At 40.6% G+C, this 16,354-nt stretch overlaps 1 protein-coding gene across 1 annotated transcript; it reads left to right on the forward strand.

Moving 5' to 3' along the window:
• Nucleotides 1-1,432: 1,432 nt before the first annotated feature.
• On the forward strand, nt 1,433-12,787 carry fstl3 (follistatin-like 3 (secreted glycoprotein)). Its single transcript, XM_041229796.1, has 5 exons — nt 1,433-1,693; nt 4,651-4,836; nt 7,734-7,949; nt 9,008-9,235; nt 10,155-12,787. The coding sequence occupies exons 1-5, from the start codon at nt 1,618-1,620 to the stop codon at nt 10,205-10,207; spliced, it is 759 nt and encodes a 252-aa protein (XP_041085730.1). The 5' UTR covers nt 1,433-1,617; the 3' UTR covers nt 10,208-12,787.
• The last annotated feature ends 3,567 nt before the right edge of the window (nt 12,788-16,354 follow it).

The raw sequence follows: 16,354 nt of genomic DNA on the forward strand, positions 1-16,354 counted from the left end.
GTAATAGCTGAAAACAAAGTAGTTTTGGAGCAATGATAAATATATTTTGAATTTCTTTGCAAGTTTTTTTTTTTATTTTTTTTTATTGATTTGTATGGGGAAAATTGCATCCACCAATGAGAGGTCGACATGCAGTTCCTTATGTCCTCATATAAAGCCAATAATGATTTTGTTTTGTTTTTTTTATCTGTCTCCACATGAGGTCGCCATGCACCAAATGGTTTTATGTTAGCTGTTTTAGGTGAGTCGTAAATTACAATGAACTGAATCTGATCATCCATGCACGCGTGCATGAGGCTAGTAAATGCAGCTAGAAAGCCGAATGTCTCAATCACCTGCCGTGCGGGGAGCATAGCTGAGGCACAGAGGGGAGCTCCCATCCAGCTCTCTTTGTCATCCTAACTAAAATAAAGCTGACAGAGTCGACACAGTTCAATCCGAGCACCCTTTTAATCTACAGGACCGCATTCACTTTAGCATTTTATTGCAAAAAGTTGCACTTTTTAAAATGTTTACTTGATTTTATTTTTTACATTTTTAAAAATATATATATTTAACGTGTGTAAATGCAGATTGTCCTTTTACAGACCCCCCCCCCCCCCCCCCCCCCCCCCCGTGCCCCCCCCCCCCCCCCCCCCCCCCCCCCTCCCCCCCCCCCCCCCCCCCCCCCCCCCCCCCCCCCCCCCCCCCCCCCCCCCGTGGAGTACGCCGAATGAAGGTGAGAGTAAGTTTATACATAAACTGAGGGTCTACTGACCTGTCGTAGCACTTGTACAGTGAGTACTTTGTTGTTCTCCCGCAAAAACAATGTGGTTCTTGCAAAGTTATGTTATTTATTCAAGAAATTTTCACCACCAAACAAAGTAAATACGTCTCACGTAAAGTCTAAAACCTAATATTGTTTGATGCGTCCCACACAGATTCTCGTGTACAGCAAAACGCGGACAGAAAATGTGAGTTTCCAGTCTCTCTAGTGAATAAACTTAATACCACTGTATGAAGACGATCTCTCTGCTGCCTGCTTGTGGCAGCGGTTTGCTGTGGAGAGAGAGAGAGAGAGAGAGAGAGAGAGAGAGAGAGAGAGAGAGAGAGAGAGAGAGAGAGAGAGAGAGAGAGAGAGAGAGAGAAAAAATAACACTACTTGAGTTTTTGATTAAGTTAGATATTTTGGCCGGATTGAAATGTTGGCCTGATCCCAGACGAGTCATTTGTGTGTGGCGGGAGTAGGTGGCGTGTCCGTGCCGCAGCTAGAGACAGCTTGTTGTTTATTTCCACCCCCAACCCCGACTCAATCAGACATCAGAAACAATGCCCTGCCCACCAATAGCACTGGCTGAAAGTTAAACCATCGCCCATCAGCGTAATTCTGCCTTGCCAAAATATTTATATAGAGGAAGGACCTTGAACACTCACACACATTCATTCAGCAAAGACAGCGGGGGACTGCCAGCAGAGCGTTAATACAAACAGAAGCGCTAACTACCTTTGAAAATTCTATATAGTTCTAATAATTGCAACAACAACAACAAATACATATATAAATAAAGCAACTGGCGAGTTTTATTTGGCCGAGCAGTCCCGAGAATAAAGTTGGTCTCCTTCATTTTTCTTTCAAACATGAACTTTTTAGCATTTAGTAACATTTTGACCTGTGTCATCTTATGTCAAAATATTGGACGATACTCAGTAAACGGTAAGTGTGCTGCCTATACCCGATCCTAAAAATGTTTAGTATTTGTTGATTATATTCATATATAACGTATAGTTTTGAGTATGTCATTCATGGATAGATCTTGAATGTGTAGCATATTACTGATCCCGATAATATATATATATAGATAGATAGATAGATAGATAGATAGATAGATAGATAGATAGATAGATAGATAGATAGATAGATAGATAGATAGATTAATAGTAAATTAATTGACAGTACACAAACGAACACTGTATTCGTTTAAGAGTATCTAAATGTTATTAAACGGAGTAATGTTTTTTATTTTTCTTTTTTGTTTATTTATTTATTTTTTACCAAAAAAAGCATTTTTGGGTAACTTGCAATGCAGCTGTAGTATTTCCATATAAAACGAATGTGATGTGCGTTCTCTATTAGAGCATCAGAGCACAAGCAACACACTTCAGACCAGCACTGGAGTTATTTCACCAACGACTGGATGCAACGTGCGGTTCATTTCTACAGGCGCCAGGGCGCACACTCGTGTAGGCGTAGAGCCTGAAGGCATAGCTTACATTGTGTCATAATAATAATAATAATAATAATAATAATAATAATAATAATAATAATAATCATCATCATCATCAACATTATAAAAACAAAGATAAATATATATTTGTGAGGCAAGGCGCACAATGCCGTGTTACCGTGCGCGGGGAGCTCGTTGGAGAGATTGCAAGGTGCCGTGAGCTGCGCGAGGACAGGTGCAGGGGTCTCGCGGCTAAAACTAAAATAAAATGGATCCAATGGTAAGAGGAGGTGCCCACTTTAAGCAGGGGACCTGAGCTATATTACAGTACCTGTTTTTATTTGAATTAGTTTGAATCGTTCTTCGTGCTTGTTCGTGACGCATTAACCCCGTTTAACGTGTTATTGATTACCTTTGATCTACTGCAACTATATTAAATTGGAAAATGCCGCTTTACTTAATATGACACGCATTAGGCTAACAGTTTCATCTTAAAGGATGTCGACAATCTTGTCTTTATAAAATCTAATCCCACAAAGAAAAAGAAAAACGTTCCCCAAATTCCTATAACATTTGCTTGAAGGTGCCTCATCTCCAGGAATCTATAGAATAATAAACGATTGGAGATGTCTCTGTATTTGAAAGCAAAGGCAAAAGAGAGCTGCGTAACGGGACTTTTCTTTGAACGTCAAAACTGTGCACGACAAGGGTTAACATTAGCAAGTACAGTTGCACACACTTTCGCTTGGAATTCCAGACAGCTGTTATTAGCGCTGTCACTGGCGTTGTGACTTCTGCAGGACTTTTCTTTTTTTTATTTATTTCATATCATCTCCTTCTTTATTTGCTTTTATTTTTCGCTACAGAGGATGCATTTGCTAAGGAAATGTTACAAAATAAGTAGAGAAGCAACATTACTGCTGGTAAATCCGTTAATCATTATTATTGCCTCTGTTAACGTTTAGAATCAATCTCGTGTCCGTTCCCTCGGTAACAGCGCGTTGCTTGATCAATGTTAAACCGGACTTAACGTGCAGTCCCTCTCAATAGGGCGTGCCTTTCCTTGGTTTAGTTTCAAGGTTCACTGGATCTCAATGTTATTTGAACAAAGGTTATCTCTGACTGCTGCTCGATGATTCCTTACCACTGGCATAGTTCAATTTGTGTCTGCGGCTTTGCCTGCAACCACGCTATTTAAACTCCTTGTAGTGCCCAACAAACGAAAGAAACAGACTTCACCAGACAGTATTTATTGACAATTAGATTTATATTAACACGTGTCACCAGATACAGGCACCACATTACAAATCAAAGAAGTGACTTTAACGCTCGGAGAGTGAGCACTTACCCAGGTCTCTTAATGGCAAGACATTTACTGCAATCTTTCCCATTTATAAATGAGGCAAATAAAATCCATATTAATTGGACCTATCCACAAAAGGACTGTTTTAAGGATGTGTTTTTTAAGGACTTTTTTTTTTTTTTTTTTTTTTTAACGCCCTATTTAATGAATTAACTACAGTTTGCATTTCACGAAACTTTTCGGCTGGAATGTTTATTAACCTTCTCAAAAAAAAAAAGGTCCTTAAAAAAACATTCCTAAAAACAATGCCTGAATTATATTTTGTAACAACTTGAGAACGCTTAAGTTTATAAAATGTAAGTTATTTAAAGCCTAGAGTGAAAACAAAAGCGAAATTCAAGTTAGCCTAGATAAGTCACGTTTTTTTTTTTTTTTTTTTTTTTTTTTTTGTTTGTTACAGCTATCTAGAAACTCGGTTATCCAGTTGCGATTAAACTAGATGTTAGCATTATAACATTATACATTGGGGGATATATCGTGGTATCTTTCAGCTCATTTGTGTCACGATTTAGAGCGGGGGGGGGGGGGGGGGGGGGAAGGGGGGGGGGGGGGGGGGGGGGGGGGGGGGGGGGGGGGGGGGGGGGGGGGGGGGGGGGGGGGGGGGGGGGGGTTATGTTGCACATATTGAACAACGAAACTTTTCGGAATTAATCATAATGGCCCCGTCTCCCAGGGCAGATTCAGTGTTTTAAGTGATAAAGATGATTATTGATCTGTCATGTTAACAAAAAAAAGTTGCACTCAAATCAAACTTTTAAAAATGGACAGTTAAAAGATTCCGCATAGTGCAAATTCGTTACTCAGTCCATACCGGTGTGATGTTATCACATGTAACATATAAGATTGTGTGGGTGAACTGCAGTTTGTCTTGTTTGTACTGATATGCACAGTAGTCAATGACTGCCACCATTTTCTTGCTGACTCTGCACAGATACAAGCACGTCGTTAAGTCGCGCATTAGTGAAGACCGTGGCACATTTCAAAGCACCCGCTGAAGAGAAGTGGGCGCCTGGGTCAGTGATATGTCGCTGCACGTGTGTTGTTGCTGCTGGTCTAACCGCATGCTTGTTCCCATGCTTTCAGCCGGGATCTGCTGGCTGCAGCAAGGACGCGATCAGAAGTGCGCGGTGATACTGAACACGGAGGTGTCCCGCGAGGAGTGCTGCGGGAACGGCAGTTTGGAGACGGCCTGGTCCAACTACACCCTCTCCATCAACAAGATCAGCCTCATGGGCTTTCTGGGGATGGTCACATGCAAGCCCTGCAAAGGTAACGCAGACGTGCCCGGGTATTAGGGGAGGGGTGGTTGGTGCTGTGCAGGGGTCTAGGGTTCCTTTCGGGGTCCTGTTTTCCACAGTGCAGTTACAACAATTATCTCATTTAATGCTTTAAAAAAATGCTTTCTAAAAATATATACTGTGTATCACAATGTAAATATTTTAGTCTGGAGTATTTATGTTCAGTAAAGGGACATTTTCAAAACAATTAAAAAGAGAAAATCAAAGCCTTGTAGGTAGTTAGCAGTGTAGGTAGTGCATGATCGATCCTAAGAGAAAGGGTGCTCCCTCCAGCCCAGGGCAGGCTTGAGGCATGAGTGGGGCAACTGTACTACTGCTTGATTTGATTTGGTTGTCTGTTGATTTGAGAAGCTACACGCGACTTAAAACTTATTTCATAAAGTTAAGAAACTGACAAGGCTAGGTTCATTACAAGTTCTGCTGTCACACGCCAAAAATTGAAATGCAGTAGCAAGGGGATACCATGGGCTTAGGATGCCTAAATTGAGTATAGTCGATTTCCGCGAGATAGTTTGAGTTGTCTTAGTTCATATTTACCTTAGCAATTAACTGCTGAGCTCGGCTCGGCGGTGTCTTCAAGTTATTGTACTTAAACTGTACTTTCAATTCAGAAAAAAAGGTAATTTCGGTAGGTAGGTCTGTGTTATTATCTGCGATTTGATGACAGCAAAGTCATTCGATCTCTTCACATCTGTGACAGCAAACACGTGAGAGTGGTTTTTTGTATTGCTTTCTGTCGGGCTCCTTCCTAAAGCTGTGTCAGCTGGAAGGAGCTGTCCGAATACGGGAATGTGAATGAATAGGGTTCTGTAATATTAATATAAAGCGGTGTGTCTGGCGTATCGGTTGGAGATCGTTCTTTTTTTAATGCTCTGGATGAAACCCAGATGTTTCTTTCCGAATTTCTCCAGGTGTTTGGAGTAGAATCCACCAGCCTTTTAGTATCTCTATGTAGCATCTCTTCAGCATCGTTTCAGTATGCAATGCAGTTGTTACTCATTGGAGCCCGGCCGGGCTGGACTGAAATAAACTTAAAACGATGAGAAGAAAAAACAAAACAAAACAAAAAACCCCATTGTATTTTAAGAGCTGTTTCATATCCAATACCCCTTGCACTGTACAAAATATTTGCAGACTTTGGCTACAAATGGCAGCACACGTTACTTACTAGCATTTTGGAAAGCGTGCGCTCAAAGCTTTGTCTCACAGTAATCGTTGGCGGCTTTATATATGATAACATTTTATACATGTATATATGAGTTTTCAGTTTATCAATTAATTACTTTTCTTCTTCATGAAGTATTTCTGGTGATTGGTAAGTATCCTGTTGGATCCTGATCCAGGCCATAGAGCTGTTTGCTCTTTTTTTTAATTAGCTCTCTCTCTCTCTCTCTCTCTCTCTCTCTCTCTCTCTCTCTCTCTCTCTCTCTCTCTCTCTCTCTCTCTCTCTCTCTCTCTCACCAAACAAAGTACTATTAGGTCAACCTGGCTACTAAAACAATAGATTTTTTGAGAAGATGGAATTTGAAATTTAAACACATGCTATCGTTTTAACGCATCAGCCTACAATAAAATATATTTTGATAAACAAACTTATTAAATCACAGTTCCACAATGCTTTCCACATGCTGAGAAGGTCTGGTATTCATAAAGCAAAAAAAAAAACAACATGCCCTTCTTTTTTATTGCACATGTTCAATACAGCGGGCCTCACAGGTAATGCTGTTATAGTGTACACATGTGTTACTGCTCAACGGTTCAAAGTCATGCTTTTCTATACATACAGTTTCATATAGAAAAAAAGCCTAGACCAGCCGTGGACAGATGCAATCCTTGAGGGCCATTCCACTCCAATCTTAAGAGGAATAATGTAATCAGTTAGACAATAAACTCGAAGCACAGCTAATGTCATAATTTTTGATATTCAGGTCCTGGTTCAGATGCATCAGAGTTCCCAACCCTCTTCTCCAGATAGCGATGCCCCTGTAGTTTTCAATTCATTCCAGCACAGGTCCTTCGTGTAATGAATTGAGTAGCCCACGGACTTGTTTCATTTAAGTTTGTAATTGCTGGTTTATATTTACTACAACCTATCACTCAACCTATTCATTCAATTAGGTCACTTTTTGTTACTGTAATATGGTACGAATTGTGCTTTCATTTTCCAGCTGAGCATTATTCGGATGTTTGTTTAAATTATAACAGAATATCTGAACACGAAAATCTCATGTTCGCCCCAGTTGTGCATTCTGTGAGAAGTATGGCCCATATTTTCAAAGCGTTTACGCCAGTCTTTAATTCACTCATTGTTTTTTTAAGAGGTAAAACGCCTGCCAATTATACAAAACCAGAACCAAGCAGCTGCAATTCAATCCAAACCCTCTTAAGCATTCAGATGGTGTTTTGTTTCTCATTTTGTAACATTTACTTTTTTTTTTCTCCTGTCAAAAATTGGAATTATTTAAAGAATGAAGGAAACACTTTGAAAATATGGCCCATAATGTCTCCATCAGACTGAAGCTGGCTGTGTTAGAGGTCTAGTAGACCTTTTCAAGCATTTTCAAGGACGTTTCGATTGCTCACATTACGTCTTCAAACCCACGAAAATTCAACTTTTTTTTCTTCTGCCAAACTTATTAAGCATAATTATTTATATCTATATCTATATCTATATCTATATATATATATATATATATATATATATATATATATATATATGAATAAAATGTGTTTCATATATGCAAAAAGTATAGAACATATGTATTGTAAAGCTTTCTGTTTAAAGTGTGTGAAGGAACGCACACACCTTGTGAAGAGCTTAAACGCTAAACCACAAAATCTTAACTGTCTCGTTTTTATGTTTCGCAGAAACCTGCGACGATGTGTACTGCGGGCCCAGCAAGGTGTGCAGAATGAAGCAGGGGCGCCCCCACTGCGCATGCGCCCCGGACTGCTCCCACATCAACCACAGGCAGCCGGTGTGCGGCGGGGACGGCAACACTTACCGGGATGAGTGCGCCCTGCTGCTGGCTCGATGCAGGGGTCACCCCGACCTGGTTGTCATGTACCAGGGAGAATGCAAGAGTGAGTGTAACGAGGTTTTGGGGGCGTCACTGACAACGCGCTATTGCAATGATAATGGCGACCTTGGGTCGGGTAATTGCAATCTGCCAGCGCTGCTAGAATAACGTTCTCTTTATTCAAATTTTAAATGCAGAAATAGTAAAATAAACTTAATACACTGACTGGCAGATGTCAGTGATATGCGTTTCTGCTTTAAACTCCGAGATTTTCAGCCAGTAAACCGTGTTAGTGCGCCGGCGCCTGTGTACAGTACGATGTGTGCCTGGCATTGTGCAGCCTCATCGAATACGAGTAACAGAACATGTGCAATTACTTGATTCAAAGAGCCGCAACCATCTGTACATCCTTCCACACTGACAAAAGGGAGAGATTCAGATCATTTTTACAGCTTACTGTTTCCTGAGCCAGAATAAACAACGTTAAGAGGATACATTTCTAATTGAGCCATTTTATCAAATTATCCAATCGTGCAGACCTCCGGCAGGCAGCAGTTTTCAGCTCTGGACTCAAAGAAAGCCAATGAAATTGGTTACTTCCTTTCCAAAATTCAGAAGGCCATCCCCTGAGAGGAGGGCAAGGTTTAGAGCAGAATGTAGAATAAGTACACAGTGATCACTTGCACAATGAAACATCTTCAATGTTAAAAAACAAACGGGTTTCTTTCTGTTTTTGCTGTTAGCTAAATGAAAACAGCCTTCAAACACTGAAACAAAATCACTTTTTAAAACAAAAGAACGTTTGTTTTTAAAAGTATTTTGCTAACCAGCTTTTAGAGTACAGGGTGAGGCATTCCTTGTATCACAATGGTGCTGGGGTTGCAGAAAGCCAACATCGTTTTGACAATGGGCCATAACTTGAATTGCTCAGGGTCAAACCTATAAGAAACCGAGTTGAGTAAACAAACATTTGGCTAGTGCCTTCATTAGTACCCAGAACATGTTTGTCTGCTTGACCCAGTTTATTATAAATAAATAAATTTTATGGCATCTATGCTGTTAGTCTAAGGCGTGAGTCGATATATAACACAGCTAACTGCGCACCCTCCTCCCCCCTTGCAGAGTCCTGCTCCCACGTGGTGTGTCCTGGCACCCACACCTGTGTCACGGATCAGACAGAGAGCGCTCACTGCGTGATGTGCCGCACCGCACTGTGCCCTGTCCCCATGGCCGGTGGGCAGTCCATCTGCGGAAACAACAATGTCACCTACCCCAGCGCCTGCCACCTCCGGAGAGCAACCTGCTTCCAGGGGCGCTCCATCGGAGTCCGACACTCCGGGCACTGCACACGTAAGAGAACGCTGGCAACTCATAGGAGTCCATTTATTAAAGACTGGAGTTAACTCTTTGAAAATGTGTCCCAACGTGTTTAATTTTGTAAGGTCAACATATGATGCTGTACATATTTACCTTTTACTATTAAATTTCACTGATGTTCGTATTGCATGCCCCTTGCACTAGGATATTTAACTACAATGAAAGGGGGGTTTCAACAGGGGAAGAGCCAGGCCACAGCCTCTTTCTTCTGTAAAACTTAGGAGATTTGATTTGACCTATATGCCACAAGGATAAGCCACCAGTAGCTTTTAGAGCATTTTACAGTGCCGGGAAGGGAATGCCCCTGAATTGATCCAAGCACCTATTTTTAGAGGTAATCCTGTCATAACCAGGGACAGGTTGTTGGTACAATCCAGGTTGGTTCTTCTGTGCTGTACAATGATCTAATACAATCCAGGGGATTCTTCAGTGCTGTAAAACGATCTAATACAATCCATGGGGATTCTTCAGTGCTGTAAAATGCTCTAATACAATTCAGGGGGATCCTCCAGTGCTGTAAAATGATCTAATACAATCCAGGGGGATTCTTCAGTGCTGTAAAGTGCTTTAATACAATCCAGGGGGGTTCTTCAGTGCTGTAAAATGCTCTAATACAGTACAGCTGTAGCCTATCCAGCTATACTGTATCATATCAAGCCCACATTGCAGCAGACAAACTTTTCAGCTGGTGCCTTCATGAGCGGACACTGAAGTTTGCTATAAGTTTTACCTGATACAGGTTGAGTGATGGACACCTCGCACCTTTTCGTTCGGAAAACGTACTGGGCTGAATATGGTCTCAATTCAGTAATACAAGGTGTAAATAAGAAATGTGTCATGCCTAAAGAATTGCTTGGTCTCGTCTATAAAGTTTCTCGTTGGTTTCTTGCAGATTTCTACAAGCATGCTGAGGAGAATTGGGGCAGCCATGAGAACACAGTGTGAGCCCCTCCGTTTCCGGAGGCTGCAGCAGCATTTCTTCACTCTCTGATTTAGGCACAGCCGGAGGGGAAACCCGACAGGAACAAACGCAAGCCAACAGAAGCAGAAGCAACACTAGGTCCAGGTTCACAACTGTACGAAAGGGTTATAATTCGGAAGAAAACGTAACTCACACACACACACACACACACACACACGCATGCAACTCAGAAATGCTGGTAATCAAAGTAAGACGAGGATCAGAACACTGTTCTGGTTCTTTTATGGACGCTATATCTGACAGTTTTGAAGAGGGGCAGGGCAGGGGTTCAGCGGGAGGGCACTGTTGTGTGCCCGATGGGGTTTGGGGGGGAGGGGTGATTTCCCATTTAAATTACACACTTTTCCCATCATACTAGGAATTTGCAGAGCATTTTATGAAATCAAGTGTTCCACTCAAAACAACACATGCAGCCATTTTTTTTTTACTCATGCCCTTGTGTTCTACAACAACGCAATTGTGCTGATAATGTCCTGCTCTGGTGTGTCCCTAATTTACGTTTATACTTTTGGTTCTAGACTGGCGACAATCATTCTAAATAGACATCCAGCTACTGTAGATGGGCTCTGCTACAGGGGCTTGGGGTTAGGAGTGTATCTCTGAATGCTTTCTTTACATGACACATAGTGTCATCATAGAGGTCAGCATCGTTTGTATCTTGATACAACAGCAAAAGCAAAGCGTAGCTCAGTGTAGCTCACCAAGTGGTTCTTGAGTGAAGTGTTTTACAGCTGGTAGGAATACATACTCCACCTGACTCATTTAACGTTTGTCTTTTAACAAAAGTCTGTCATTAACTGATCATTTGATTTTATTATGCATCATACAAGCAGCCCATCAGGACCGTCACACCGTGATTCATTTCATATCGTGATACGCATCATATCGTGACGTTAGTGTACAATTAGTCCCCTGCTGGTTTAAACATTAGAGAACATTACAGACTGCATTACACAAGGGGCATTATGTGAATATTGTAAATAAGTGTCCCCAGATATTTATTGGAGCAAAAGGTATATAAAGAAAAGAAAAAACAAAAAAAAGTTTTATTTATATATTTTAGTTTTTCACGTCATCTACTGCTACCTTCAGAGATGTATTTATTGTGAAGTGTTTCAGTAAAGGGTTCTGGCGTTTTTATGCCTGTGAAGGTCATGCTGCTTGTAAAGTAGGTCAGCTGGTATTAATCAAGGGATGCCAGGAATTAGCTGTTGGTTTATAGAAAGAAAATATATAATATTAATATATTTTCAAGTTATGTAATGTACATGTGTTTAATATGTATGCCATCTAATTGACAGTAAACTTAATAGAAATTCCATTTTCCTGGTTGTAGCTGAAGTTATACATTGCTATACATTTTGAAGACATTGAGAAAGATTTCTAGTTGAAACATTTGTCATTGAAGTTTATTTTAGTATTTCTAAATAATCCACAATAAACTGAACACTTACAAAATACTGTCTTAGTGTTTACAGCTCCTATAACAGTTTAGCACAGTAGATTTGCATGTTTTCCATTATTTTCCCTATAGTTATAATCCCATTTACCATAGTTGGCCATGCTTTTAATATACTTTACCATAGCTCTCTGGCCTGAACTTTCATTATCCTCCATTACACTTTGCTATGCTTTTTGTATTATTATTATTATTATTATTATTATTTAGCAGACGCTTGTATCCAAAGCAGTTTCCAGAGATTTAGGGGTGAACGATGCGTCCCAACTGCTGCTACAGAGTCACTTTCAAAAGGACCTCGGCTTTACATCTAAACCGAAAGACGGAGCACAAGGAGGTTAAGTGACTTGCTCAGCGTCACACAGAGAGAGCCAGTGGCTGAACTGGGATTGAACCCGGAACATCCTGGTAACAAGCCCCTTTCTTTTACCACCGGACTACTATGGGAAACTTCAGGAAAATCAGCTCCTTTTAATGTGAATCTCTGGATATAATAGCATAGCGTGGATATTATCAGGACACGGTCCTGCTTTAAGGACTAAAAGCCAAAGAATACGAACACAATGGCTGAATTCCCCAGTGTCTGCGAGTCTCGCTCGGGCATGCCAGGGTCAGTTCTTTAGAATTATGCTGGTATAATCTGTAGTCTCTGGAGGGAGAGCCCAGACAAAATAACATTGTATTCCCTGCTCCAATAGAACACACAATACAGCATGAAAAAGACAACGTGAACAAAGAAATTGTGAAATGAATATGTCCTCCCTGAAGACATGCAAACTGAATTGTTTTCACCAACGCATGGTGCTTAGTTTAGCACAGGTGGCTGGAAGCTCACTTTATTGAAAAAAAGCAGCCTCCAATTTTTTTAGCTGGTTATACTGTACCAGGGGACTGTCTGTTTCAGATGATCACAAAGACAGTGGCCACCTCTCTGTCTCTATATGTTAAAAATGTTATTCTGTAAAGGGGAATAAAACCAATCTCTATTTCCACTTTTGCTTGTAAAGCAAACCTAATTTGAGACACATACAGCTACACACAGATTTGGTAAATTAACACTATTTGAATGCTTGGTTTGAATATCATTATGATGCTTATATATATATATAATATTATATTATTATATTTTGTATATAATATATATATATATATATATATATAATATATATATATATTTCTAATATATAGTGCTCCTCCTTTGTCACGAGGAGGAAATATTGCGACATCAGTATCTCAATTTTCTCGTAATATAAGTAAAACACGGAACATTTTTCTTATGATCATAATAAAAGGCATTATGGGCAAATGGGAGTCCATGATACGATCACAGCCTTATAACCTGTTCTGAGGGATAAAGGATTGCCTTGTAAAGGGGGGCACTGTGTCTATATATATCACAAGTTACTTATAATTATTTCTGCTTGCGTTTAATGTAGTTTGCAGTACAGTAGATGATATTATTTACTTCTTGTTCTGTTGTAACTTGTACATGTCAATGTGTTTACTTCAGCACTGAGAGATCCTGTTATGTACTGTATACTTACTTTCTATTTTTGTACTTCTGTAATATGCAACCATAAATATATTTGTATGTTTGACAGTAACGTTTTGGGTTGGATTCCTTGTTATTTGCCCGATCTGATAGCAGTCAGCCTCCAGGATTAACAAGGGTTAGTACGTGTGTCTGCTAGCCTATGAACATACTAGCCTTTCAGCCCTCCAAAGACAGTTTTAATTACCTTCTGTGCCTTATACCCTATCCACACAAAAATGCATTATTAACATGCAGTGAAACCACAATCATATTTGTAGGTAGTGTCGATAGGGCACAGCAGGACCTCCTTCTCATTTATTTAATCACAACAGTCAGTTCCTGTTTTACAGTAACTGTTTTCACTGACTCAGAGTTAAACATCTTCAAGGGTGGAGCTGGAAATATTTGGAATTCAGCTAGACCTTTTATACAGTGATCGTTGTCAAAATATTTAACATGCTTACAATGAACATTTAAGTATATTCGCTGCAATTTTTATTAGGTTCTGGGATCATTCCATAATCTCAAAACACTTAATCAAGGTACAAATATGAGAAGCTAAGAAAAGTAGACAAGCATTTGGCTTGGTAACTTCTTTAATGTACTAATAGCTTTATCTTATGTTATAGGATTTCTCACTTCAGGGGCGGTATGTGGATCAGCTTGAGTCAGTTGGAACTGGTGTTCCTCATAGAAAAAATAGAATGAAAAAATGAATGAAATAAAAAATCATATGACATTGTTTTCGAATGGAATTTGGTAGGGTAACACGCTAGCATTTGATTAGTATCCAGTGGTACCCTTAGAAAAAAAAATCTTCATAGTATGAAAAAGCCACCAAGTAGGGGTGTGAGAGGGCTGGGGTACAGGCTGATGTGATGGGGAGTCACTTTCCTGCACAAAATTCCTAGTTGTTTTGCAGCTTCTAGAAAGGCACTAATCCAGACTGTGCGAGCATCTGTTTTAACTTTAGGAGATTGTGTTATTCCAAGTATCCTGCTTTTGTGAAGGAGTGATGAAATGTGTTCTTAATTGCAATAAAGCCGCAAAACACTGTGGCTTGCTTTTTTTCTATTTTTTTAAAACTTGAAAATGAATGTTGCAGCCCAGGTTGGGTGCGCGCTGGCATCAAAACCCTTTGGTTACTTATACCTTATCTCCAGGATGATAAAGTCTTCTTATCCGCTCTTGAAGAAAAAACTAAAGAAAGACAAAGAAAGAAAGAATTCCACTGAATCAGTTTTCTTGTAGCCTTGTGCGGGCCTTCCACTGGTATTTGCCCCCTTTACTACCCTCCATCTAGCTGTGTAACAACTACCATTAAGAAAACGTTTACAAAAACCAGCACGCTGCCCTGAAGAAACCACAGCAGAACCTCTAGCCGATTCTCTAACTACAAAAAAAGACACGATTGCGATTGATGAGGTACAGCGAAGTGCAAGTAGCGTGATCCAGGGACTCAGTGGCATGAGCTGTGCAGACACCAGCTTATAAAATCCAAAATAGGCCACTGTTTTGTACGCTGAGTAACATTTGTATAGGTGTAAGTGCATGCAATAGCCTACCAAGTGAAGCAGTAGCTTCTCAAACACTAGGAATAAAATTAAAAAAAAAAAAAAAAACTAGATTATGTCCTATTAAATTATTTTCCCCTAGCATGGGCAAATGGTGTGCTAAGAAGGGACCCACCTTGATGGGCCAAACGGCCTCTTCTTGTTCCCCACCTTCTCCTTTGTTTTTATGGTTATTAGCAACACACGCACAATGGCAACACAAAGGCCTTGGAAGAGATATTGCATAGACGGTGCTCCTGGTATGTTTGAAGACTATTCTATTGCTAGAGTGTAACAGTGTCACACTACAGGAATGAAAACAGGACAATTTAATCCAGTAAAATGCTACCCCGTTTCCTGTTGGCCCTTGGTACGTAACCATTGTCGTGCCAGAATGGTTTTGTTAGGGGTTGCTAGGCTGCAGTAGTTTTCATATTGGAATGCACTGCATGTTGTATGAAAGCTGCTACATAATTGGATTCTTACACACAGACACACACACAAGGGCGGGTACTGAATCTGTCTGTTTTTTATTGCTTCATGTTTTGATTGCTTATCCTAACAAGCCCCTATCAAATAGTTGCTCAATGCAAGTTCCGGTCTGATTGGTGGCAGCTGGAGTGCATGATTTCAGGGTCCAAAACAACTCACAGTAACATCCCATAGTAATTTAGTAACCCCACACTTTTTTTAGGGTCCTCATGCAAAAAATGGGGGCCTTATGCACTGTCAGTCCATCTGCCTGCCTGCCTGTCTGTCTTAGTGATTTCATTTTGCACCAATCTTCACCAAACTTATATATTGAGTCTTGTCGTAGGATCTAGGAGCGAGGCTCAGCTCACTACGCTAATCCTATTGGCTCCTCAACCTATATAGTCACCTTCCAATACTTGTTCTGAAAAGCCTTTCTCCCCCACTTCCCCACCACCGCCATTGCAACTGTATATCCTTTCTGGGTGTCAGTGGTCCTCCATCACCCGGCCTTGGTGACCGACATCGGAGGTCACACCTCAAACGAGGCGGCTCCTATCAGTCCAGAAGGCGAGATCCTGCGCCAAACAGTCAATCATCCCACACTACACTTTACATCTTACAATGCTGAGCTCCGATCTTTGAACAAACACTGCTCGGCTCCTGTAGACGGTTTGCATCCCATTTAGCTAAAATCCTGTAAACGTTCACGTTTATATAAATATTTGTAACCTCTCAGGTACTGTGATTATTACATGGCCTGTATGTGCGTGCAGTGGTTTGTTCTGTGATGTGGACTGCAGTCCTCTCCACTCAGCATTTCACTCCATGAGCCCGATATGTCCCCAGGTTCTTTCTTCTCCGAGGATGGGTGCTCCAGTTCCCAGTAAGTCCAGGAGCGGTGGAGGTTGCATGGTATTTACAGACAGCCTCATAGTAAAAAAAACTGGGCGTAAAAAAGAAAAAAAAAGACCACCCACATTCCTCAGAGACATTAAAAACAAACAAAAACAACAATAACCACAAGACTAACGTCTGAAAGCTGGATCCAATCTAAGAATGTCAAATTGTTATGGTGCCCAGTGAGCTCAGA

The sequence above is a fragment of the Polyodon spathula genome, chromosome 26, assembly GCF_017654505.1.
Source record: "Polyodon spathula isolate WHYD16114869_AA chromosome 26, ASM1765450v1, whole genome shotgun sequence".
NCBI lineage: Eukaryota > Metazoa > Chordata > Actinopteri > Acipenseriformes > Polyodontidae > Polyodon > Polyodon spathula.